A 26472-nucleotide genomic window follows, 5' to 3' on the forward strand; every position below is an offset into this window, starting at 1 on the left:
CAACATGAAGAGGCAAGGCTCCATGCTGACTTCACGATACAAAAATACACAATTGCACAGCAACAATGGTGAGAAATACAATAGCAGCAACCCTTTACCTCCTATAAACAGACACACATACACACAGCTGCTGCAGCCTTCCCGCTCTGCCAAATGCCTGGTTTCTTAATAAGAGGCAGTCATCAAATATAGATTCAAATGTCCTTCATAATTTACATCAACACAGCTCAGCAGGCACACACTTATTTCTCCCTCTGTGTATGCACTATGTGAGTATGTGTATGCTGCATACGTGTACAGGGTATTGTAAGAAAACTGGGACACAGAATAAAAAGAAAACAGGAGAGAAAAAGACCTCGCCGCTCTCAGGTACAACCAGTTCTCTCCTATCAAGTCAACGTGGGGAGTCGCTTTTCATTTATTGCTAGAAGTCAGCAGCTTGTTGCTCTGTAATTACAGGTGTGCTTTGTCAGTGAGGCTGAGGTTTAAAGATCTCGCCGCAGTGTGATGGTTGGCTAACTGGGCTAATGCTTTGTGAGGGCTACAATGTACGTAACCACTGTCTGTCTTAATATTTGCAGTGGAATTACAAGCACATAATCATGATGGATAGGCTGATTGCTGCTGCAGTGGCGCTATCATAACTCTACTTTCGCTGTGTGAGGGGGGCGGCAGAGGATGGGAGTGGGGAGGCAGAGAGAACATGTTGGACTGTTAAACATCTGCTTTGGGTTACAGATTCCAGAAAGGTGTCGACCATTTTTAAAGAAAAATGGGAAATTAAAAGAGCCATGTGTAAGAACTGCCCATCTGTTGAATTCACACTCAAGAAGCGGAAGGCAGCATATCAACAGAGTTCCAGCTTACTGCTGCCAACTGTAGAGGCCATTTGCTAGTTAGCTTAGTTAGCTATCAGTTATCAGCTATCAGCTATCAGTCCGGAGTAGGAGCTTGAGGCACCGGGTGTTAACACTTCTGGAAAAGGAGCTTAGGACTGGGATGGGCCAAGGCTAGCTGTTTAACAAGCTAACAAACAACATTTTTACATAGTGCCACTTTTAAAAAGAGGAATTATATAAAGTTGTGGCTATCATTTTGAGCATGACTCTATGCTAATGTTAGCAAGTAGAATCTCCTCAGTATAGCCTCACAGAGCCGCTAGCATGGTTACAGCTACTTGCCTTCTTCAATTTTCATTTGTGTGAAGGGTATCTTTACAAGAAAGGTACCCCGGATGTTCTTGGGTAGTATTGGACCATCCTGATAATGACCATCAGATCCACTCATCCTTGTATGTTAATCATATACCCTGCTGTCTATTTTTAGCCAGGCTTAATTACCAGCCGCGGCAGACTGAGCCATCCCTAGGCCCAGTTCAGAAAATGGTTCATACCGCAGTTTCTACTAGCTCGCAGAGCACAGAGCCATACTTTAATTACATTAGTGTCTATTTTCAGACAGTTATAATTAACAGGCTAACTACGTTTTCAACAGTACAGTGCCTTATAAGGGATACTAGCCAAGCAGACTCCACAACATGTAAAGTCACACTGTCACTACGTTAGCTAAGTCACCAATACTCGTCTCGTCTAAGCTTACATCTGTGTGATGATTAATGGATGATTAATTTGACTTACTTCATAGCGCCAACATTCTCCGGTAAAAAAAATAATAATTTTGCTCCAAATAGGGACCACATGTTAGGTCCCCACTGACCAAACATAATTTTACATAAATTGATTTATTTTTAATATGACACAAATGTATTTTGGTCCGCTTCACCAGGCTCTGAAAGGCATACTTTGTAAAAAATACTGGCGGCCAGATAACAACAGCAGGCAGGAGATTTACACATCTGAAGCTTTGTATGACAGAGAAGATATATACATCTTATAGGTAGGTGTCTATTCTTAGCCTGGCCTAATTAGCTGCACCAGCAGTTGGCTGACAGATTGAACACAGAACAGAGAAGAATTCAAGCACAGCGATATGAAAGAATGTCAGTAAACAGAAGTCTTAATAGCATGGCATACAGAAACTGTAGCCATCTACATTTCTTTTTTCCCTGTTTGTTTTGTGATGGCAGGAATTGTTCAGACTTATATTAAATGGGAAAGAGCTCTCTGGGTCCATAAAGACCGCATTTGAAGTAACAGTGAAATAAAGCAACACAGCAGCGTTTCCCACACACAGACTTTACTTGAGTGGGCTACCCAGGTGTATTAGCAGCTGCCTAAGCTCAGTAAGTGACCCATTTTATCTTTTTTTGTTTGTTGTTTTTTTTTTTGTTTTCAGGCAAATCTGAAGAAGAGATCTGCTTTAGAGTCTCTTTCTCAGGTAGCCAAACAATGACAGGAACACTGAACACTTAGAAAACAGGATATTGGCAACCAATTTGGATGATGGGAGAAGACAAAAGAGGATTTTATTACAATTATTAAATTTGGTTTGGGACGTGTTTGCAAAGGACAAACATCAGGGAAAACACTTAGAGGAACATTTAGGTTTTTTTTTAGCTTGTCATGACAGATCACACCTCTATATCAAAGCATATGACAATTATGAATACAATATAAGTGGTGATTTGTTTTATGTCTTCCCCTTGGTAAAGCTGATCTGACAAATCTAGGTGCAACACAAATCGTACAAATCCAGTGTTGCTGTATGAAGTTAGTCATGTTATTTTGCACATTATCCCACGATGGTGTAATACAGCCAGACCTAGTTTAGTGACACTTTTGTATAAATCGTAGAGCAAAATCTCTCCCTGCACACAAATCTGTTTTACCTTGCAGTGTATACCACCCTGTCACTGCACCGGAGTGTGCATTTCTGTGTGTTGCCAAACAGCACTAACTGTATACGGAACAGAAGGACATAGTATCTGTGGTTTGAACTGAACTGACACAGCAAATGGTGACATTTGGCCGTTTTGCAGACGCATGGAAATGTGATGACATTAAAACATGGTGCTTTATGAACCTGATCCACTCTATACACATACACACATCCTCACACACAGGCATGTAATGGCATACTGTTTTTGCGTGTGTGGCATGTACTAAACCCCCAAGGACCGTCTCTAGCGCTCCCTCCCTCTCTCCATGTGCGCTTTTTTCTCTCCTCCATCGCTCTATTCATCATGCTTTACACCTGAGGGAGAATCTTTCATCTCTCTCCCTCCCACCCTCACCCCCTCCCTCTCAGGGGGCTGTATGGTCCATGTTCTGGCTCTCTCAGCACCTGAGAACCCAATCCCTGAGGTAAGTTACACACAGCCCTCGAGAAAACGCTAGTCCTGGACACACATATACACTCACAAACACACACACATAAATGCCAGTTGCCTTCATGAGTGACTGATCACAAACCTTCTCCAAGTGACTTGCTGACATACAAGCGTCTATTTCATCATGAAAAAACCTCCTGAACTGCTCTAAAGTGTTCTGTTGTGTAGCAGCACAGCAGCCTCATGCATGAACAAATACATTTCTATGCTCTAGGCTATGTTTATCTAACAATATACTGCAGGACTGATGTTATAATTTTAACATTTTAGACCTGGCAGTCACTTTTCCTTTCCCCCTGACCCGTTTGTCGAAATGAGTTACAACATCAATCTTAGCTGCTCTTAATGACTAAAATTCCCCTGCAATCACTGAGATGTCAGTTTACAGACATTCAAGGTCTGGAGTCATTCCATGAAGTCACTGAATCTGTGTGCATTTGCTTTTTGGAAGGATTTTTCTCTGAAGGCAGTGCCTGGCAAACCAGCGCTGATGATTGGCGGCCCTGGTAACCAAGGGCGACAGTAGCGAGGCATCATGGTCCTGTTCTTAGCGGTGCAATGTTGTGGCTTGGCGTGGCGAGACGGGTCCATGTGCCTGTCAAATGATGCTGGCAGCACCAGTCTGGCTTACACACTTAGGAGGTTGGTAGGAGAGAGGCTGTGTATGCGTGTGTGCGTGTGTGTTAACTGTGGTTTGAGTGAGGCTGCAGGGCAACTTATGGAGCTCTGGTGCAGACCCAGTTGTGGGCGGGTGCAAGCATGCTGCCTTCCCTCCAGGCCCTAAACTGAGCCTTCCTGATGTTATGCACTATGACGTTTTCTACAGACATTATTCCATCTAAAAGACACTGCTGGGTCACAGACACAGGCTGTCCAAGACAAGTGGGCAATGAAATTAGATGGTGTGGCTCAGTGTAGTCAAAAACACACTGAGTGGGTAGCAATCATACGGACACACAGACTCACACACACACACCCTTCTTCTGTGAACCAATCTTGCCCTTCATGGCTGATGATAGCAGAAATAACAAGCATCCTTCTGTCACAAACACAACTTCAGTCTCTGATGCTTTCTTTCATCACTCTGAATCCTGAACGCCTGCAGAAAAATGAGACAAATGATGCTAAATCTATCTATTCAGTTTGTGGAGCTCATGAGTGGATTAACCAAATAGCAAGTGGAGAAAAGGTTTTCCAATCATTTTTAAGCAAAACTACCAGAGTGGCACTTCTTCCAGCCACTTTAACATGCATACTTGATGCTTTCTTATATTCAAACATATGATATATGATGTTGGACCCACTCTCTTTGGGATTTGGACTGCTGAACAAATAATAAGTTAAAAAGTCTACAGCCACGATAACAGCACTGTGAGGATGTACGTGTACATGTCGGTTGTTTGAGCTAAATGCTAACAATAGAACGCTAACAAGCTCAAAATATTAACACTAACATGCTGATTATGGATATAGCAATTCAAATCTGAATACAGCTGCAGAGGCGAAGACCCACTCATTCAAGTAAAAGCTGCTCAGTGGCATAATAACAAAAAAGCTTGACTTCCTTCCTCGGATTCGAAAATTTTGGGCCCCAGTGCATCTGTGACATTGTAATTACACGGTTCGGCCAGTAAGTTGACTTCAAAGCCTGTTTTAGCTTAACCAGATAGTCAACTGAGCTGATGGTGGCGCTGGATGAAAGGTGAAGGGACAGCCAGTTATTCAATTCAATTCATTTGGAGGGAGCTTATATATCTGTCCCAAATTAGTACACCATCAACCTCGCTGTGGCACTAGAAGAGAATTTTAAAAAGTCATTCAGATTCCCTAAATGTCCGTAGAAAACGTCACGGCAGTTTGTCCTCATGGGTTAGTCTGTGTCTGTGCAAAGTTGTAGAGATATTTCCATGTGGACTACTGCGTGTGGACCACATGTCGACAGAAGGATATCTCCATCCCAAGAGTCAGGACAAAAACAAGCCTTTTGAAAAACAGGCAATTTTAATCATTTTGATTAATGATCATAATCAAGATCATAAACAGTCGATCATCTGGGGAAAAAAAACATTAGTTGTGACTCTAACAGTGTGTCTGAAATAATTAGAGGAGCTGATCCGCAGGTATCCCACTCTGGGGAAATGCTTGTTTCTCCCTCACTAAGTATCGCTGAGATGTTACTGAGTCAGGCATCCATCCATTTCTAAACCGCTTAGCCTGTTCAAGGTCACAGGACGCTGGAGCCCATCCCAGTGTGCATCGGCTGCCAGTCTGTCACACAGGGGCTGGCAGACACCAGCAGACACATTCATACTCACATTCACACCTAGCAAGTCAGAGCGGCCAAATCAGCAAACCTGCGTGTGTTTGGATTGTGAGAACATGCCAACTGTACACAGGAAGCTCCCAGCTGGTCCCGACTCAAGCCACGGGGTGACAGTCAAACAAGCTAGTGAACCAGGCCCTGATGCTTCGGTGCAGCCAACAGTGGGCTACAGCCACTGAACTGGGCAGCTTCCAGAGAAGTGATCCAAGTGAAACGGAGAATACGTGGATACAGGACGTTTTTAAAAAAGAACAGACGATAAACTGTGATCTCACAACATTTAACCTATAACACGCATAGAAACAAAAACATGCACACTCCCCAAATCTCAGGTATGGGATTGTGGTCCTTTCTGTTGCTAGGATACGGTTCACTTCTCTGCTGTGACAATCTCACTTTCATGAGGCAGACTCTTTCTCTCTGTTCTGCCTGTCCCTGGTTTACTATATTTATCTCTCGCTCTCTCTCTTTCATACGCTCAAACATTCAGTACACACACACACACACACACAGCTGGCCAAAAATACTCCGTTTGTGTGTGTGTGTGTGTTAATAAGCCAGCTGCAATAAACCCACAGACTAATGACCTCTCCTCACTAGGGTGTAGGATTAATGATTGAGTGGCCAGATGAATTGATTGAACGAGCCAATCAGGTGTCTTTTAGGGTGCTTAGCTTACTGAGCTGTCGGATTTGACGATACGGACAGAACGGATTGATGACCGTAACAATATACGGAAATAACAGAGAATGCTCCAGTGGCAGGATTAAATGAGAGAAGGTGGAGGAAAGCTGATAAGAAGAGATTAAAGTTATGGAGAAAAAGGAAGAGAGGAGGGTGATTGAGTGGAGGAGGAAGGGCAGGGGAGGTAAAAGGTAGAACGTGATGAGAAGAGACAGGCAGAAGAGAAAGAAAAGGGAGAAAAGGGGAAGAGAGGAATAATGGAGAGAGGATGCGTAAAGGGGGAGAGATGTTGAATATAACAAGAGAGAGGGAGGGGACGGGGGGGAGGGAGGGAGGATACAGAAATCAAAGGGAGCTCAGCACTGCAGGAAGGTGGCAGACTGACACACACACTTCAAACACACACGCTCACACTCTCAACAACACACAGAAACTTCAAACATCTGAATGTGAGAGTGTGTGGAGGCTCTGTCCATACAATGACCTTCTTAACCTGGCTGGAAGCAATCTATAATCACACACACACACAAACACACACACACACACACACACAGTGCAGAACAGGCGGGCTCTGCACCGACGACAAGCTGCGCTGAGACTAGAAGTCACATGCAGGTACACTGATGGCATGATGAATGCCTCCTCCGCTCACAGCCGGGGTCGATGCCCATCCTGCTGGAGTTGGCTCATAGCGGTCTTCTAAATGTTTAAGTCAGTATCACAGAAAGGACGTGTCACTTTTCTCACGCTCCTCAAACTGTGCGTGAGTGCTCAAAAAAAGGGTCACGTGTTTTTCAACAGCAGCAGATTAGGAAAGAGTTTCAGATTAGGACAGGTCCTGGATTTATTCACAACGTGTAGCATGAAGTTGCATTTACATGTTTTACTTAATTCCATAAACAACAACCTCCATAGTCACTAGCCTCCTGCGTTAAAGGAACATATTGATTTTGCAGCTGAAAAAGAATATTTTTCCATCTCAGTGGATGGCATTAACTGAGCCATGAGAGACAAGCTAGATCAGTTAAATAGATGTTTTACACCATTTTGTGTACTACAGTGACAAAACCTTGTTTAGGTGTGTAGTTGAGACCTTCTTCTTTCTAGCAGGGCTGGGCCAGTAGATGATGCCATCATCCATCCTCCCAGCTGACAGCAGGGCCTGACTACTGAGCCCTCTACCACTGCAACATCATGACTTAAAAGGCCCCCACTACAGAGACAAATAGTGTGTTCTTTCAGAGAGGCTGTGAGGCAGGCATACTTGCCATAAGAGAAATGCGGGAGAGAAAATAAAAAGAAGTTTGTCATTGTTCAACGCGCTAACGTTACGTCTCCATGTCCTGTTTTTACTTCCTTACTACGCCTTTCCTTTTAGGCAAAGCCAATTTGCCCGGCTACATTGGTGGCCGCAGTTTCTTTTCTGACTTCTGAGGCTGAACAGAGCTGCGTGGTGCAGAGACAAAAACCTTTTTAAATCTGGGCCTGGGATGCACGTCGGCGGTGAAAGACAGACAGTTTACCTGGCTGGGTGAGATTGATAGGGTGAAACATGCTAAAGTGCAGCTCCTGCCTCAAGACAGACTATGCAGGGACACACCCGCCCCTTCACTGTTCTCCATCATGATGTCTCGCTGCGGATATCTTCCCATGCCAATTTGGTAAACATCTTTTAGTTCTTGTACTGCCTACCAATCCCACGAAAATACCACAACTGCAGCTGACGATCAATTTCATTTCTGCTCATTGTGACGGAGGAACTTGTCACCCAGTGCAACAGTGGCTGATTGATATGTCTTAAATAGTTTTGGAGCTCTATGGCGCAGACAAATGATGTACTCTGTGTTAGACTTTGGGTACACAGACAATCATTTTCACTTTGATCAAATGATTGCTGAGTTTCATTCCATCGGAAGCTAAATGACTGCGTCCAACAATGTGCGCAGAGGGACTTTGTTTCCCTATGACAGTAATCATATTGCATGGTCCCACCATTAGACTGCACTATTTGGCAAAAAAACATTTGTGCAAACAAAAGAAAAAAGTGTTCTTGAAAGCTTGCATGGTGTGCTTCTATAAAAGGTCTGGATAGTTCGAAAAGCCTAAACAAGTAAAGTAAAGGAAACTATGCTTACCTCCACTTGACACTAATCCATGTGCCATGTGGAGGTGGTTTTATTCTTTAACGAGCAGAGGGAACGTTTTCATCAGAGGGGCGTTGGTGACAACTCCCCCCCACCCAACACACACACGCACACACACGCACACACATGCAAGGGTAACTAGCTGGTTTCCAAAACAACAGGCAGCCACCACTCTGCCAGCTCACTCTCTCTTCAATTTTCTCTCCCTCCTTCTCTCACTCCGTATATCAATTTATCTCATCCCATCTCCCCCCTCATCTTCTTCCCCTCTCTCCCTTCAAGAGTCCACTGAGACAAAGTGTTTTCCTCGTGTAGACTGTTGTGTACGTGCGTGCGCATTATGTGCTGCAGTTGAACAGCAGCTGTGTCCTTAATTTCCTTCTCTTCATCAGTCTTTCTATCTTCAAATTTGTAATAGATGCCACAATAAACAGCTGTAATGATGAGAGGAGAGATCTGAGGGCTGTGGATCAGTCCGGCTTTAATATTATTGAAAGCTGTCATGAAAACACTCATTTTATCTGTCTTTGTTTATAATGAGAACGACGACAATGACAAAATGATTATGAAATGGGAGTGGATCTCCATCTCCAGCTTCTGCTATATGTAGAGTGAACGTGTTTGTCGACCACCGGCACCATTCAGCCTCCGCCTTCATTTATTTGACAAGCAGATCGAGCGACATTGAACAAATAAGATTGAGCATGCATGCACACACATGATGTAATGCCGGGGAATTTTCACCAGAAGAACTGTGTGGAATTAGCGTACAGAAAATGGAGCCTAAGGCCGATGCATCAGTAACGCACACACTGGCTCACACTCAAGAACAAAAAAAATAAAACAAGAAAGAAAGAAATCACCAGCTACCGCTCTAGGCTCGCTCTTAAGACCCACTGATGCTTTTCAGAGAAGTCCGTACGAGGAATGAGATTGCAGTTCTGTATAATCAGTACAGTAAGACATGAGAGAAAGCTCAGCTGTGCCGTGACAATTCACTTGAGCATAAGATTATGATGTATAGATTTTTTAGCAGTCTGAATTCACTTAGAAACAATATACAGTTCTGGCAAAACTGACTGGTATGCAAACAAAGTTACAGTACATAATTGATCAAAAATGTTCAATATAGCTTTATTTATATTGGATTGTTATCGGGTTGATGCTGTCAATGAGGACATTGAGGCACTCGCTGATAAAAAAAGAAAATCATCAAAATGACCGACTGCTCATGTCTGTCCAAATCAAACGATCTCTGCAAAGTACAACTCTTAGCACAGACAACTGTGTGTGTAGGTAAACAAAACCAAGCAAACATGCTGTAACTACCTTGGGTTGCCAGTGTAACGGTCAATTAGTCATTTTAATGGTAAATAAGTAATTGATGAATCATTCAGAATCTGACCAAAACATTTTTTTAAAATTGAACTCTTGAGAGATCTTATTATATTATAAAACAACAGATCAACAAAATCTAAAATATCTTTTTTTTCTTTTATGGCCAAATTCCTGAAGAGGTTTTAACAGTTATTCAGAAGCTGTATGGCAGCAGCAGCTTATTTGAAACCTGGGTGAAAACTGCTTGAAGATTCATACGGCAGTGATAACACTCAGTCTATTTCAAGCGCGCTATCATTGTGTGACTTTGTGTGTGCGTGTGTGTGTCTAAGTGTATGTGTCACGCCGCCCTTGGACATAGGCTTGCGGAATGTGTTAAGAGCAAGGCAAAACACTGGGTTGCCACAGCAACTAGCCAGGGCCGGGGAAACAGATAGGGGGGTCCTATCATAAGACATGGTGAGAGCAAGCAAAGGAAAAATTGGGTGGCACAGGTGGGGTTAAATATTTGTGATTATAATTCACTGTACTGTAAAAGAGAAACAAAAGGAGGGGGACAAGGACAAAAAAATGACACCGGAAAAATAACGCTGAACACATTTTTACAGTAAACACCAGTTTTATCAGATGTTCACTGAAAAAACTTCTGCTTTTATGTATGAGTAGGTGTCCCAAATGTGAGCTATCCTCCTAATCCTTTACGGATTGAGTAGTGTCCTCTGGTTACTTTGAGGGGAAGTCAGATGTGGAGTCGTAGTTTAAACAAAGCTTGGTCTGGTCCGTATCTGCTTCTTGTCCACTGTCACATTCCCTCCATTTTCTTTTAAATAATCTCCTGTCTTTCCTCTTTCCCTTTCAGCTTTTGGGCTTTTGCAACAACTAAAATATGTCCCTCTTCTGTTTCATTGTTCGCTCATAACCCTCTGTCATCCCTCACCGTAAACCAGAGCAAAACACATAGCTTTTATTGTTTTTTTAAAAAGTACCTGTGTGACTGCGCCTTAGACCATAAGTTTGTGACCTTTATTGTAACGTAGACAAGGTGTGCTGAGATCCACGCACAGCTCCGCTCTCACAAGAGCAGTTCCAGTCTCTCTTTGTCTGGCAAGCACAGTAGCCTTCATTGTTGATATGCTATTACCCATAATGTGTACCTCATCAGATAGTTCTGCATTAGGACATTAAGCGAGACAACGGAGTGGTGACCATGGACGTACAAGAGCTTCCAATCAAATACTTTCTGTCGATCTGAAAAATAAATCGGATCCATTGTGATCATCAATCTCTGCATCTCTTCTCACCTGACTGCCATCTCTCAACTGTCAATAATTAAACATCTGTCCTTAGTAAGACCCATTGCTGCATCACCATGTGGGTCACGCCCATCAGCTGTTAGGAAGAGGAAGCTTTTATTACCACCTCAATGGCACACACACACAACCACTCAAACACACACAGACACACACACACACAAACAAACGCACAATGCCTTCTTTCCTAGATGATTATACAGCAAACAATAATCCATCATGCCTCAGGCTCTTCCCTTCACCTCTGACTACAAATACGATACCAAGATATATGAAACACACAAACATGCACAAACATACACACACACACACACACACAGATATCATATCCTAATCAATAGCTGTATTGTTATTTCAGCTCTCTACTCTGTGTATCAATAGCTTCATTGTGATTAAAAATGTACTGTGCCTTTGGGTAAGGTTAAGACCAATGACACGTGTCTGTGTGTGTGTGTGTGTGTGTGTGTGTGTGTGTGTGTGTGTGTGTGAGACAGAGAGAGAGTGAGAGAGAGAGCGAGCGAGCACAGGAAATCCAGGAGAAATCCAGAGCCCCTTTTACTCAAGTATTCAATAAAACTTGATACCAAAGACAAACCTGTGACCGCTGATAGTCTGACTTCAGAGTCCCAGCTTGTATTAGACTCATCTACAGGCAACAGTGCATTCACTGAGGCGTTATTAGTCATTACAAACGTCACCATCACCTCATTCTAATCCGCAATGACACATCGTTGTCATCGTCATTGTTACACTGTACAGATGTACACATGTTCTATGTTATTAGATTATCATTGACTGATCTTGTGTGTCTAAACAACCCAAATTAACAAACATGCTTCATTCATAAATAAACTGGGTAAACACACTGACCTTAAAGGACAACATCATTTCATACTGTTTGGTCGACCCTGACAAATTTCTATCTTCAAACAGTGCTCTGGGGACCTGATTTCTTCTGAGAACAGCCTGTTTATTCAGTTATGGAAGAATAAAATATTTCTGATTGTGGGTTATTACCTAATTAATATTGCAGATATTAATATCCCGAGTTAAAATTTCTTCTCCAAAACTACATCGCGCCCCTTTCATGACCTTTTAACTGCCCAGTTACCTTGAATATAACATCAAACAACAACAGCAGTACAAGTCTTCACACAGCCCACGTGAGGTTGTCTGATATGTAGACGGGGTCACAGGAGACTAAAACAGTATATCGCTATAAATAATATCAGAATCTGTTGTTGTGCCAATTCCCCCACAGAGTGAAAAGCTCTGACACACTGCATTCTAGAGCTGGCATATGAGCTTCTATCTGATGTGTTGCATCCATTTAATTAGAAAGGGCAGATATTATTGTATTTGAACGCACAGTTCAAGGCTTTTCAGTCAGTGTGCAGTTTTTGGCCATGTCCATTTGTGTGGACTTATAAATTCCAGACGGGAAACGCCATAATCCATTTGGAAGTCCCTTCACGCCCAACACTGACGACAGGGTACAAAGGTACGGCTAATTCCAATCCTAACAACTCTAATGGCCGGAATTATGAGAATTTTGGAACCTAAGACTGAGACAGAGGCCAGGAGAGGTTGGTATAATGCAACACTACGTCTTCATGATCCTGACATCTCTAATTAACCTCTTACCATTGCTCTGTACTGAGATAGGACTGATGCTCTTCTTCGGATTAGACTCATAATCCTCAATTAGTATATCATATATTGAACTTGTGTGCTTTAGGATTTAGAGGACTTAGAAGCAGGAATAACTTAGATTGGCATGAAGGAATTTTGGCACAAGCATGACAGAGTCTGTTGGCAGCCTTTCCCATTAGCCATCAAATCGATGCTAGTGTTGACAGTTTAACAAATGAAAGACCCGGCGCCATGAAGAGCTGACATTCAACAACAAAGTCACAGTCAGAGTTTGTCCCCATACTGTGGGATTTAAAAATACAACTGTTGTGGTTTCACCCCTTTAAATATCTCAGATACTAAACAAATCACCATCGTCATAGCATTTCTTAACCATCTTGAATATATCTCACGAAATACTCCACAAGGCAAATGATCAATATGTTGCTGATACTGCTGTGTGACTGTAGTTTCTGCCTGCAATATGATGGTAAGCACTTAAGTATGATACCCAAACAAGGAAAAACAAGAGCAGCTGAGATTTCACCTCCGCTCAGCCACCTCCAGCTGACAACATAATATGTGCTGTGCTGCTGAAACAGACACTGCTGAATTCACTTGTTTAACTCGATGAGAGTGTGTACATTGCAACACAAATCTGTCATAATCCTGCGATTATGTGCTGCCTGCAGACCTATGGCATGGTGAGTGTGAGGCTCTGCCCTCCACCTTGCTACACTGATGCTTTCAAGGATCTTTCCATGAGAGCCTGGTTTTGGTTACTACTATGTTAACATGCCGTAATGCTAAAAAAACACCTCACTTTTTTTTCATACAGTCCAGTGCTGCACTACTGAGTCCCCCATCCATCTGAAAAGCTCTTGTTTGAGCTCCTGTCTCTTTGAGGCCCCTCCTGAATATCCACTCTGGTCTGATTAGTCAGCACACACACATCTGAGCCCAGTCCTGCCACCAACAACCGAGCAGCTGGGCCAAATTAATTCCTACGTGTCAAACTAGCTGCTCGTAAATGTTTGACATGATGACGTAGTGTGATGTCACCAAATTATAGAATTAAAGGGGGCCCTACTAACGAGGAGCAATGTTCTCAGAGCAATGTTTTCTGTGGGATTAAGTAACTTTTAGATAAAACACTAAAGGAAAGGAAAAAAAAGAAAAATGTGTCTCTTAAAAGTTTAGACTGACTGTTCAAAATGACATCAGTGCATTGAAACAAGCTCCACTGGGAATTTAATAACGATACATTATCCTGAGTGTTGAGTTATGCAATATGCTCTTTAAAAAGAAAAAGGTTGTATATCAGCATACAGACAACATATACACTGATACAATATATCTGTGACAGGCCAATATCAGACAGTTATATTGGCTGACCTATATATCAGGCTCTAATTTTGATGAATACTTTTACATTTATCAACACTTGCTTTATAAAAGAAGCAAGCATAAATAATGCATAAATAACAGTCTGTACAATTTGTTCTCTCTGTGGATGGAAAATGCCACTACTGTGAGGACATCAGCTCTCCAAAACAAAAGTACTGTAACAGCGGCTTTAACAAGCTGTGACATTAACAACAAGTTCCACCTACAGTACACTGCGTGGTTAACGTACACTTCTTACGACGCACACAGTCAGTATGCACAGGTGGGGAGTTAAAGTGCATGGTAACTACAGTATTCTCTTGCCATGACCCTGACAAACTCCCTGCAACTATAGTGACCCAACAGATATAATGTGATATTCTTTCCATCCTCATACAGAGATGTATTTTTCCAAGAGGTCGGAGCAAGGACCTGAAGTTGATAGATATCGGTGCCTTACTTAGAGACACTCTATCAGGTCCGATACAAGAGCTGGACTCCTGGTGCTTTGGTTGAAAGACAGTAACTCTGTGTACGGCACACTGTGTCCTCACCCTGAACTGCAGCACTTCTTATTCATCCAGTCTACTCGCTGCGTTCAGGACTGGTAGCCCAGCATGTGAAGGATGTTGATTGACATCATTCAGCCTTATTCAGTTCACAGTTATGGACTTGAGAATATAAACAATCTGTGATGGTCCTGTGTCTGTGCTACATTTCAGTGTGATTGTATGACATCATGCACCAAAATCGTGGGTTTGAAATGCGCATATGTTGCTGTGTGTGTGTGTGTATCTGAATGTGTCTGATGGACGTGCTTGGAAAGTGTGAGCGAGCATGGGGGATGAGAGCTGACCTTCCGTTCTTTGTCTCCGTACTCCAGGCCCAGTGTATCCATGGCACGCACGATGGCAGCCAGAGACTGGATGGTGTTGCTGTAAACGACAGGCTTGTACTGCTTTACGTCGTCGCCAGAGAAACCGTCCTCATGGATGATCCTAAACACACACAAATGCAAACACATTAGACGATGGGTAAAGAACAATAGGTTTAGAATTTCTTTTGTGCACAGACACAGTAACAACAGCCCCTTACATAATCCTTTAACAGCTAGCAGAACACTGAAAAGAGGAAAATAGGTCAGAAATAAGAAAAAATGAACATGTGCATTGATAGCCAGGTGTACTAGTGTGCAGATAGATCGATAGACAGATCAACATATAGATAAATAAACTACAAAAAGCACAATTCAAAAGGAGACTAAAAACCCAAGCCTATATCAAAGGGAGCTCCTCTTTCCCACAAAAAACTCTGCTCCTGAAACATCTTGTCAGTAGTCCCGTCTTTAATTACGTGACTTCGTGACATAACATTGCCTCACCATGTCACATACCTGCATCAAATATCAAATATATTAGTATATATATATCAAAGCTGAGGGGATATTTCAGCACATGCGCATTAATTTGGCATAGCTGCTCTGTTGTTGTTGTGTTGCGATGCTGGCTCAGAGTTGACCAATCAGAGGAGAGTGGGTATTTAGGAGCTAAAAGAGCTAAAACAGAATGTTTTTTTTGTGCATTAAAGAATGTAATCCTATTCTAGTAGTAACCTAAAATATAATCATGATCCTAAAAATGACCATGATATGTCTCCTTTACAGCCATCAAATAAGACCGTGTGAACAGCAGGTGCTCCTGGGATATGGTAGAAGGTTTAGATAAATAAAGCAAGGAGAAGGTTTTGGAGAATGGGGTGAAGGGTCAGAGAGAAACACAGGTGGTTGGAGGAGAGTTGCAACAAAAACACAAAAGAAAGAGTGAGCTGGACTGGGGGGCAACGAGGAGAGGGTCCCTAACCAGTAGGCTAAGCTGACATTTAGACACTGCTGCTTTAAATGTCATGGTGTCTTTCACTGCAGCTAACACATGGCCGCACCGACAGACAGACCCAAAGGCAGTTAGACAGTTAGCCAGGCAGACAGGAGGTAAGACTGTGCAGATGGACGGATCAGACAAAGTCAAACAGAGGGAGATGACAGAGAGATGGGCAGCCAAGAACAACAGAGAGGACAAGGAGAGAAAACTGATACAGACAGACAGATACAGGTTGGGGCAACATTGTGAAGCCATTCAGATGGACAACGTCTCCACAAAGACATGAGTTGGGCTGAACAAGATCTCCTTACAGAAGGGACTGAGGAGGACGCCTTGAAACATGTCTATCAACTTACAGTGTGGCTGTCTAGTCTGGTATCTGTTACTCTCAGCCATATTAAGCAGCTATAATTGAGGCTCTGCCCTCCTGACACCTCCTGACACACCACAGAGATAAGCCAATGGGTAAATCAGCCACTAATCTCCATGATGAGGGGAAATACATTTCACCGTCTTGTCTACCACATGTATGCAACATACACCATCACTAGTCAACGTCTCGAAACAAGCCTTCTGACTTATGCTAATGATGTCAAAGTTCACTAGTCTGTACCATAAAAGTAGACTTTTTACAGCTCAGCTTTACTTTTGAACAGATGAATCAAAGAGGTCCGAGTGTCACACATTCAAAATCTGCCATAAATCTGATCTTCAGAAAGAGGTTTCTGATGAGAGTGGGAGAACTCTGAGGAAGCAAAAGGCTCACTCAGAGACCACTGGAAACATCATCAGGCACATAAGTTGCCTACCAAATCCATAAGGGTAAAATTATAGCAAAATTATCTGCAAATGTGTGTGGACAATTCTGAAGCTGTGCCAAGTCCAGGGTTTAATTTGTGCTGAGTCCTGCCAGAACAAAAACAAATCTGGACCCTCCCAGACTGTGACTGGCACCCATTTGGTTGGATCTATCACTTTGTTTCAAAATCTGTAAGTACATTTTATATGCAAATCCCTAATGTCCATTTATATCTATTATTTCCTCTTTTAAATTCCAATTTAAGTTACTTGTAAATCACTTGTTGGCTTATTTTGGGTGCATTTTAAAACTGGTCTAAAAAAGAGAGAGCATGTGAGTGTTATTGCCAGTGAGGGTCTGAGCACGTCATGTGAGCGCTTGCATGTGATTTAATGCTTTTTGGTGTCAACTACGTTGGAGTATGACTACTGTAAGCCCCACGAGCAAGTGGGCATCTGTGTTGTAAGCAGGTTATGGCTGAATAGGGGGGTGCATGTGCAGGTTCAAAGCTGTCCACAGTATGGAAAGGGCTGAGAAGAACGATCGATAGACACAGAGATGGATCATGTCACTAGTTCCGTTTCTCAGCCTGCTGATTTTTGTGGTTGTAAAAAGACCGCTCAGCCATAATTCCAGTAACTCTCGGTTTGGATGTGCACACTCACCAACATGCAAATTAGAAATGTAACTGCATAATTGATTTTGATTGATTCCTCTTCATTAATCAATCATTAATGAAGCAATTATATAGCAATTTTATATAGCATTGTGCAGTCACAAGTTATAAGAGATCAATTTTAAACCACTCTGTGTGTGTGTGCAATTAAAACTGCTACAGTAACATCAACATGCAAATGAAGGAAATGATCAAACAAATGTAGCAGGCCCATATGTGCAAAACTGTTGAGCCCAGGAGCAACTGTTCAGAAAATCTAAATTAGTTTTCCTTCGAGAAGTTACAAAGAAACATCATAACAACTTGATGGGAAGCATGGGGATTTCATTGGTTCTGCTGAGAAGAATTCCGTGAAATACTTGAAGAAATACAGCTGTTGTGTGAATGCCTGATGGCTGAATCAAATTAGTTGAACATTTGTGCTATAGGCTGACTTGCTTTCTTTCCAAGGTAAATAACAATATCACTCACTCTCACACATAACTATGTGACAATTACATAGCTCGAGCTAAGTTTGGTTTAGTATCAAGTCTAACAGCATGGATGCATGGAAAGCAACTAAATGATGATACTTTATCTTGTTTGTTTAAAGACAAATCGTATAAAGACGACCATTTGTCTTTTTTACAGGGAGCTATGGGCCATCTTGTTCGTTAGCAGTTGCCACGAACTGCAAAAAGTTGGTGCTCCCTGCCAAATGAGTATAAATATGCTAATTACTGAGTTTAAGAATAAGTTGGCAGATATGGTTACTTTTGGACAGATCCAAGCTAGTCAATCCAAGCGTGTGTGTTTGTTAACTGACCCAAGCTTTATTTTTCATCAGACAAATATGAGAGTGGTATCACTTATCTCATCCAGTGTGATTTAGCATTCCACTCTTCTAACATTGTAATACTTATATTGTTGTTTTTGCTCAAACTTGATAGAGATATGGTCTTTTTTATTCAATGAATTCCCGGTTGTCAAAACCTGGCACTGTATTTGCAACAAACCCTGCGGTTCAACCGGTGATTTAGGTGTGTTAAGGTAGGAGCGGCTAACGTAGCCTTAAGCCCCTAGCGTCCAGCAGAGATGAGGAAGAGTAGCTGACTTGAGTGACATCGCTTGAGACATTCTCTTTATGAGATCTTGGCCAGGGCACACAAAACTTTGTACAACTTTCTCACATACGCAGTATTAGTCCCTAAGACTGTTAACACACTCTGATATGTGACATGATGAAGTTACCCTTAAAGACTTGCACTGAACAACTGAGGGACGAAAAGGTGCACACAAAATTATCGCTCGCTGTGTCCCCATGCCCCTTCAAGATGATGACTTACATTGATTACCAAATAAAATATATCTGAAAGATTAGAAAGGCGCCATTTAAACTGCAAAAATGGCGACCACAGAGGATAAACCAGTGTTGATAAATACATTTTATCTTTATAATCATACATAGTATTGTTGAAATTGCGAAGCAACAACATTCTCCTACATAGTTAAGGGGGATTTCATCTATGACACACATACACACTGATACTGATCTGTCTTCCAAACAAAGAACATCTGACAAACAAGTGCCACTATCTCTGTACTGTGTGTGTGTGTGTGTGTGTGTGTGCATGCGTGCGTGCGTGCGTGCGTGCGTGTGTGTGTGTGTGTGCGTGTGTGTGAGCATGTTTATGTCGTGTGAGACTGTGTGTTTGCGGTCTTGAGGACAGCACAGCCTGAGCAGTGTAATGTTTCAGATCAATCAGGCAGCTTGCCAGTCCTATATAAATACACCCGGCTCCTGTTTACATCGTTGACTTTCACGCAGAGGGTGAGAGCACAGATCTATCCACTGGGTCGAGGACGAATAATTTGTTTTATTCTTACGTGTCTGATGTGCACATCAGCCCACTTGTCCAACGAAATTACATACAGAGCCAAAAGATTGCATCACGTGCATAAATATAAAACTGCACTGCAGCAGAAAACAGAATCTTTCTTTGTAGCTCTATATACACTCGCTGGTTTTTAGTCTTTCCTCTCATCTCTCACTCTGTCTTAATGACTTAATGCCAACTTCTTCTGAAATTCTGTCTTTTCTTCCATCTTCTCTTACACCAGAGAGGTGAAACGAGTACAAACTCTTAATTGGATGCTGCAGTCTCTGCGGAAAACAGTGAGCTGAGCTGATGCCAGGGTGATGCATGTTTCACACTTCCATGAAGCATAAATCAATGAGAACCCCTAATAATAGAATTTGAGGCTCCTGAAAGATATAGAGGTATATCAGGAGTGTAGTTCTCCAACATGATGCACAAGTCATATGCTATACATCAACCTGTTTTGTGTCATGACAATAACATCTATGTTCAATATATACTTGAAAGATAAGTAATATGCATGTGAGATGTTTTTCTAAAATAGGAGAGCAATTTAACTCAGAGGACTCAACACTGTCTTCCTAGAAAGCTTTATCAACCTGGGAAATGATACATCGAATGACAGAGCACTAAAGAAAGGATGGTTAGAAAAAAGACAGACCGCAGTTGAAAAAAGAAGAAAAATATTCAAGATAAGTGTTGTAGCAAGATTAGTTTTAGGTGTATCAAGGACTTGGATTTGTGTGTGTGTGTGTGTGTGTGTGTGTGTGTGTGTGTGTGTGTGTGTGTGTGTGTGTGTGTGTGTGTGTGTGTGTGTCTCAGTGTTTTTGAGCTGGCTGGCCTGCTGACGTGAGCTTTCATGCATGAGGACCTTTTCTCATTACCCACTCTCCAAGGCCTTCTGTCAGCAAAGACAGAGCACTTTGTGAGTGTGTGTGTGTGTGTGTGTGTGTGTGCAATTTCCTGTAGCTTTGGCACAGTCTGCACGGTGACCTGAAACATAGTTTAATTTCACACCGAGCTAGACAGATGGACACAGAGACAGACATATGGGCAATTTAACCACCATAATATTCCATGATATCATTACGTGTTGCTGTGTTAGAAGCCAAATAGCAGGCGTTTAGTGTGATGGCAGATGTCAGTACGCAATCAATAATCACATCAAATGACTGGCGTTTGTGCTTCAAACCAAAATGGCCTTTGATGGAATAACACTCAACATTAAAAGGTGCAATATGTAAGATTTAGTTTAAAACAGTATTTAAAAAACTAGAATTATCAACAGATTTTGAAGTGAGTGTTCCAGAGGTATCTACTGAAGTCCGAGGCCGGAAAACCTCTTTGTCCTAGCTGTTTAGACACTAACAATATGGGGTATCGTTGGGATTCCTCCTCATTTGTTGAGAGCATAAATTCAACAGGTGGCCTATCTTTACCTCCTGCACCTTTAAAGCTACAGCCATTAATTGATTAGTAGAATTGTTGTCAACTATTAAATGAATAGCAACCTATTCAATACAATACAGTCTACTCTTTGACACCCGTGTATAAAGTCCCAGACACACTTTTAAAACCCTCATGAAAAAAAGTATGCCTCACAACACTGGTCAAGGATAGTGGTTTTAAAGGTCCCATATTATGTATTATCTACATATACAACTGGTCCTCCCTGAGCCTGCCAACTCCAAGAATGAGGAAAACAAGCAATCCCTGCACGGTCTCTGCAGTCCACCCACTGGTAATATGGAGCTCCTACAGGCTGTTCAGATTAAGCTCCTGTTGATACGTAACGAAAAGAGTCATAGACAGGCCTCCTCTGGACAGTGATAGGAGATATCCGAGAGGGGGAGTTCATCCCAGAGGTGCAGTTCAGTGTGTCCAGTGGTAAGACAGCAGTGTTTCGCAATGTTGCCGCTCAGAGTTAGACGTGCAAATTGCTCTGTTGTTGGCTGTAAAAATCAACATAAGTGCCTATATTCTGTCCCAGCTACAGAAAAACAGAAGAAAAAGTGATTGACAACGTGCCAGCTGCAGTTTGTGTTAGTTTGTATGTGTGTGCTAACCACTTCTCATTGGACTGCTTCAGGGTGAGGACAAAGCTCGCTTTGCCTTGATACTGACCCTCGTAAAAGGATCAGTCCCAACCATATCAGATCCAGCAACTGCATCCAAGCCACCGGTAAGTGTCGCCACGTATTGATACTATTTACAGTTGCCTACGAGTATGGTGAAGTCAGCTGGAAACCAGCTAACTAGTTAGCTCCGCTTCGGTCCGCTATGCAATGGCGTTTGAAACAAGTTCAATGTTAATAACATTGCGATGGAGCTTGGTTGTCACTGTAAAAAAGTCTGGAAACATGCAGACTGGAGACAGAGACGATGAGAACAGTGTCCAAGAGTTTGGAGACTGAGCTGGAGACAAACACAGCTTTCGCTAGCTGTTAGCCATTAGCTACATGGCAGTAACTGTAACAACACAGAGAACAAACTAAAATTATTCAGACACACTAACCAGTCTGAAACGTCCCGCTGCAGCCACAGAGTCTGTACTTCTTCAGGAGCCTCTCCTTCTGGGTCTGATTCTGGGTCAAAATGGTATGTTTGAACGACAGCATCTCCGCGAGCCACAGCAGTACATATATCCATTGTAAACATTAGCGCATGCTACCGCTAGCATAAGAGGCATCCTCACCCTGAGAGGGGTTTGTAGCAGGCAAGGCAGGTGCTGACAGATGGAGCTCATTAGCATTTAAAAGCGCAGGTACAGAAACAGCCTGCTCTCAGTAGAGCAACTTTTAGCCAGCTGAAATTCAAGACCATGGATGGGTTTGGGGCAATGCATATCAAATACAGTGTTGTTGGACCTCTGACAGCTGTGTGAAATTGATGAAAAACAGTATAATATGAGACCTTTAACCAAGGCATATGGGTGAGGAGAGCCCCCCTTATGAGCAGCTGACGTCAGTCACAAGCTTCTAAGTTGATAAATGTGTTTTTTAACACTATAAAAAGGTCAGAATATTTTTTTTCAGCGATGCATTTGCTTTCATGGACAGCACTGTGGAGGGAAATGTATCTAAGCAGGTGTTAGCATCAGCCTTCAAGATAAGCGACGCCGAATGGTCACGCTATAGGCAATTAAGTAATGACAACCACTTGTTGGTACCATCACGCCACGGGCTCTGGTGTGGATCAAAGCGACTGTCAAAATCTCCCTTGAGGACGGTATTTGTGATGTCACAGATTCATAGTCAGTCCTGATAAGTTGTGTTTTACAACAAAATGACAACATACTAAAGATGCATGTTACAAAAGAAGAAGTGTCCTCAGTTCCCCTAAAATGTGGAAATAGTTCCCTCTGTGTGAAGGTTACTCTGAGGCGTCTGTCATCAGATGAAAGACAGACAGATGGTTTGGGCTGTGACATTCTAGCTACTCTAAAGCCAAACACTTTACATACTAAGTGAATTACAATATGTAGCAGTGCTGAAGGGCAGTGTCTCTGCCTACCATAAACACAAACTGCTTGATAAGTGACAAGCAACAACCGTAGTCAAAGAAAAGAGTCCATGGAAGACTTCTGCTGTATGTGCATTAAGCTTACATAGACAAACACACATTGTATCAGACACAAAATGCCTGCCTCTCTCCTTTCTGTCTCCCATTATCCCCCACACTCATATTTTTATCCTCACACCTACTCATGTGAACACACACAAACACAAAGCTTACAAACCGCACCGTGCAATTAGGTCTTTATCTCTGTTCTGCATTGTTTCTGCCACTGTTTGTCCTGAAACAACCACACACACACACACACACACACACACACACACACACACGCACACTCAAGATCCTGCGTGATTGTTTTTTTTTTTATCACTTTGTGGTCTTTGTTGACAGAGCTCTTAGTCGTGACAGAGTGCACACTGACCAACTCCTGTCATCACTGCTGGAGTTAGTGACACACCATACCATGTGCGTGTGTATCAGTGTGTGTGTGCGTGCACTACGTGGCTGTGAGCGCTCAGGGGAGCATTAGAGCAAGTGCAAAGAGTGAAGAGGAAAGAGGGGACAAAAATGTGATGGGTGTGAATGAGTATGAGAGAGAGCATGAAAGAAGAGGGAGATAATCAGGAAAAAGAAGCTATAAATAACCAATGGTGTCAGTAATAGAGTCCCCATCCTGAATGACACCCACATGTACACACAAAGACAGGCAGGCACACACACACACAGACACACACAGTGTAGGCACCAGCTGCTCTGTCATTTGGCTCCACTAACTTGCCATCACACCTTGAGGTCACGCAGCAGCATCCTGAGCACACAGACTCTCACACACCTCCGAGCTCTGAGCTCTGCATCTGTTTTTTCTTCTTTGACACCCATTTGTTAGCCTAGCTAGTGGCCATGCTCCAGGGATGGTTATGATAGCTGGCTGCTCCACCACTTTGGTCCAGCCACAATGTATGTCCCCTATCAGGTGGATTGCCATGAATTTTGGTACACATCTTTATTGAGGATGTATCCTACTGACTTTGGTCATAAACGTTTTCTCTATCTCCATGTCTAATAGATGAAATGGTGCAAACATCTGTACATTCTTGCTTCAGAAAGGATGTATCCACTTTATTTTTACCTCTAGCAAAACTACACAGTTGAAATATTTAATCAAATGTTGGATGGATTGCCATAACATTTTATGTTATAAAACAAGGTTGAGCTGTACCACAGAAGAGATCCACTAAAGAGTAAATAAATACTCAGTCCACTTTCTTGAGTTAGCATGTTACAGGCAAGTGCAGTCATTTTACGACATTATGAACTGATCCTTGTCGCATTCTATAATGCTCATTACAACAGAAGTTGTAATTGAAAATAATACAACCATACCAAAAATCCATAAATAAATCTTATCCTTTTTAATCTATGATGTATCCTGGGATACTCCTCCTATAGCTTACAAAGCAATATCATGCCCATCTCCCACCCCAGTCCAATACAAGTCAGAGTCAAATGCCATAGAGCAGAAACGTTTACTCAAGTAACTCAAATAACTTGATTACAAAAAAGATCGAAGCAAACCTCTGCCTCAAGGCTCCGTTTAATTGCTATCACCCGCGTTGTGTGGCCAGCTTAGCTCAGGGATCATTTTTCCACACAGACTGTGGAGTGCAATGAGTCAACATCAACAGTGATTCAACATCTGAACCGAAAGCATCCAGATGTTAACACTAGCTCACCAAGCATCGCCGACACAAACTAATGTAAAAATTGATATTAGCTGATTTTACATAGCCTACCATCACTAGTTAGAGCGTATGGTATTTATACAGGCTGTAGCCTGATGTCAGTATGACTAGATATTATGTTAATATGTGGAAACTAATTTATGTTAAATTGCAAGAGAGTAATAGCCTAAACCAAATAACTCCTTTCTACACACACACACTCATCTCGACACTCACGCACACGTGCACACACAAACACGCCCTTACTCCTCGTTTTAGGAATAGCTGGAAGAAATACCTGTATGGTTTTTTTCAGGAATAAAAGCCAATTGCTTGGTCTATTTAATAGGCCTGTCGTTTTTGTTAGGCATTATTTGCTACTGTTGATTAATAATGAAAAAATGTTTGTTAGATTACTCAATTAATCGATGGGATAATCGGTAGAATACTCGATTCTAAAAATATTTGATAACTGCAGCCCTAAAATGCCATGAATATCAGCCTCTGTGATTTGTGCTAATTAGCAACAAACATAAACATGTTAGCATGCTAACACAATTAACTATATGGTGAACAGGGGAAATATTATATAGAGCAAAAGGTCAACATTTTTGGGTAGGCTAACCTGGGAGGTAGCATCGTGCTGGTTCCTTATGACTAAAAGCTTGAGATTTTTCAATTGGATTCTGGTTCACTGCAAAAAATAAAGCTCTGTGGTGAACACAAGATATAATACTTACAGGTTTTTTTGAGGAAGATAAACCCCACAAACAGAACATTAAACAATAGTTTGCAACTAAAGTCCGCCTCTGAAGACAGATTAGCGAGTGGATGAGTGTCCATCTTTGGCGTAGTGACGTTCTGTATCTCCATCAACCTCCGTAGACTCATTTAGCCACTTGTTAGTGAGAGCATTCATAAAGAAATTCACAAATAGGGTCTTTACTGACATATGTTATGTCACAACACAAGACATGAAAAATCTCTTATGCTTGTGTTGACCAAAGACTTTATTTCAGGCATCTAACCAAACACCTTTTGAGAAAACCCAGACTGAGAAATGCAAACTTATTCCTGGGTTTTACGTCTCAGTCCTGTGGCACTGTTTACCTGGTAAACATAAACATATTGGCACTATCATGTGAGCATGATGGCATACTAACATTCACATTAAGCTCAAAGCGCTGCCACTCTGTCTCACAGAGCTGATTCTGTCCTGTTAAAAATTGATGGATTGGATACAGCGAAGGATGTACCACAATCACAGTTGATGTCCTCCACTATATTCTCAAACACTGGATCAATGATAACATGTGAAGCACTTTAATAATAAGAACAATTTAATACATTTTTTCCTCCACATTTGTGACTAGTCACATTTTCAACTACAAGTAAAAAAAAAAAAACATACAGAAAGAAAAAGTTCATGCCTTTGGTCACTGTGCCCCTTCTTAAATGTCACCTACATCTAATCCACAGTCAGTCCAATGTGGAGAGCCACAATATTTCCACTGTGATGGGAAGATTAGTGGGTTCCACCCTCGTTCAGTTGTAGATTCTAGCAGTGTGTCCTGTGCTGGGGAGGAGCCCTGGCCCAGGTCTGGTCATGTGCTAATGGACAGTTCTTGTGCCAAGGGAACACAGTCTGCCTTGCACTAGTTCAGCCAGGATGTCAGTAGCTGCATATACATACATATAAATACAGGCAGACAGAGGAGCAGAATAATTACAGTTCAGTATTACATCTGGGAAGACCTCATTAAATCTGTCTGCCATTATCTCTCTGCTTCACTGTCACATGTTATCTCTATCGGCCGCTCTCCTCTGCCAAGTCCTCCTTCATCCCTTATTCCTGTGCCCTCTCCCTCTCTGCGTCTCCTTATTTTCTCTACTTAACATCATACTTGCTCCTTGTCAT

The 26472-nt window shown here is 42.1% G+C and overlaps 1 protein-coding gene across 2 annotated transcripts in view; it reads right to left on the minus strand.

The window, feature by feature from the left end:
• Positions 1-26472, minus strand: part of gnao1a (guanine nucleotide binding protein (G protein), alpha activating activity polypeptide O, a) — a 103001-nt gene that overhangs the window by 61432 nt on the left and 15097 nt on the right. For both annotated transcript variants that reach the window (XM_037106325.1, XM_037106326.1), the window contains exon 3: positions 14963-15104. In XM_037106325.1, the coding sequence (XP_036962220.1) occupies positions 14963-15104 (142 nt within the window). The remainder of the gene's footprint in view (positions 1-14962; positions 15105-26472) is intronic.

This window comes from Acanthopagrus latus, chromosome 8 (genome assembly GCF_904848185.1).
Source record: "Acanthopagrus latus isolate v.2019 chromosome 8, fAcaLat1.1, whole genome shotgun sequence".
Taxonomy (NCBI): domain Eukaryota; kingdom Metazoa; phylum Chordata; class Actinopteri; order Spariformes; family Sparidae; genus Acanthopagrus; species Acanthopagrus latus.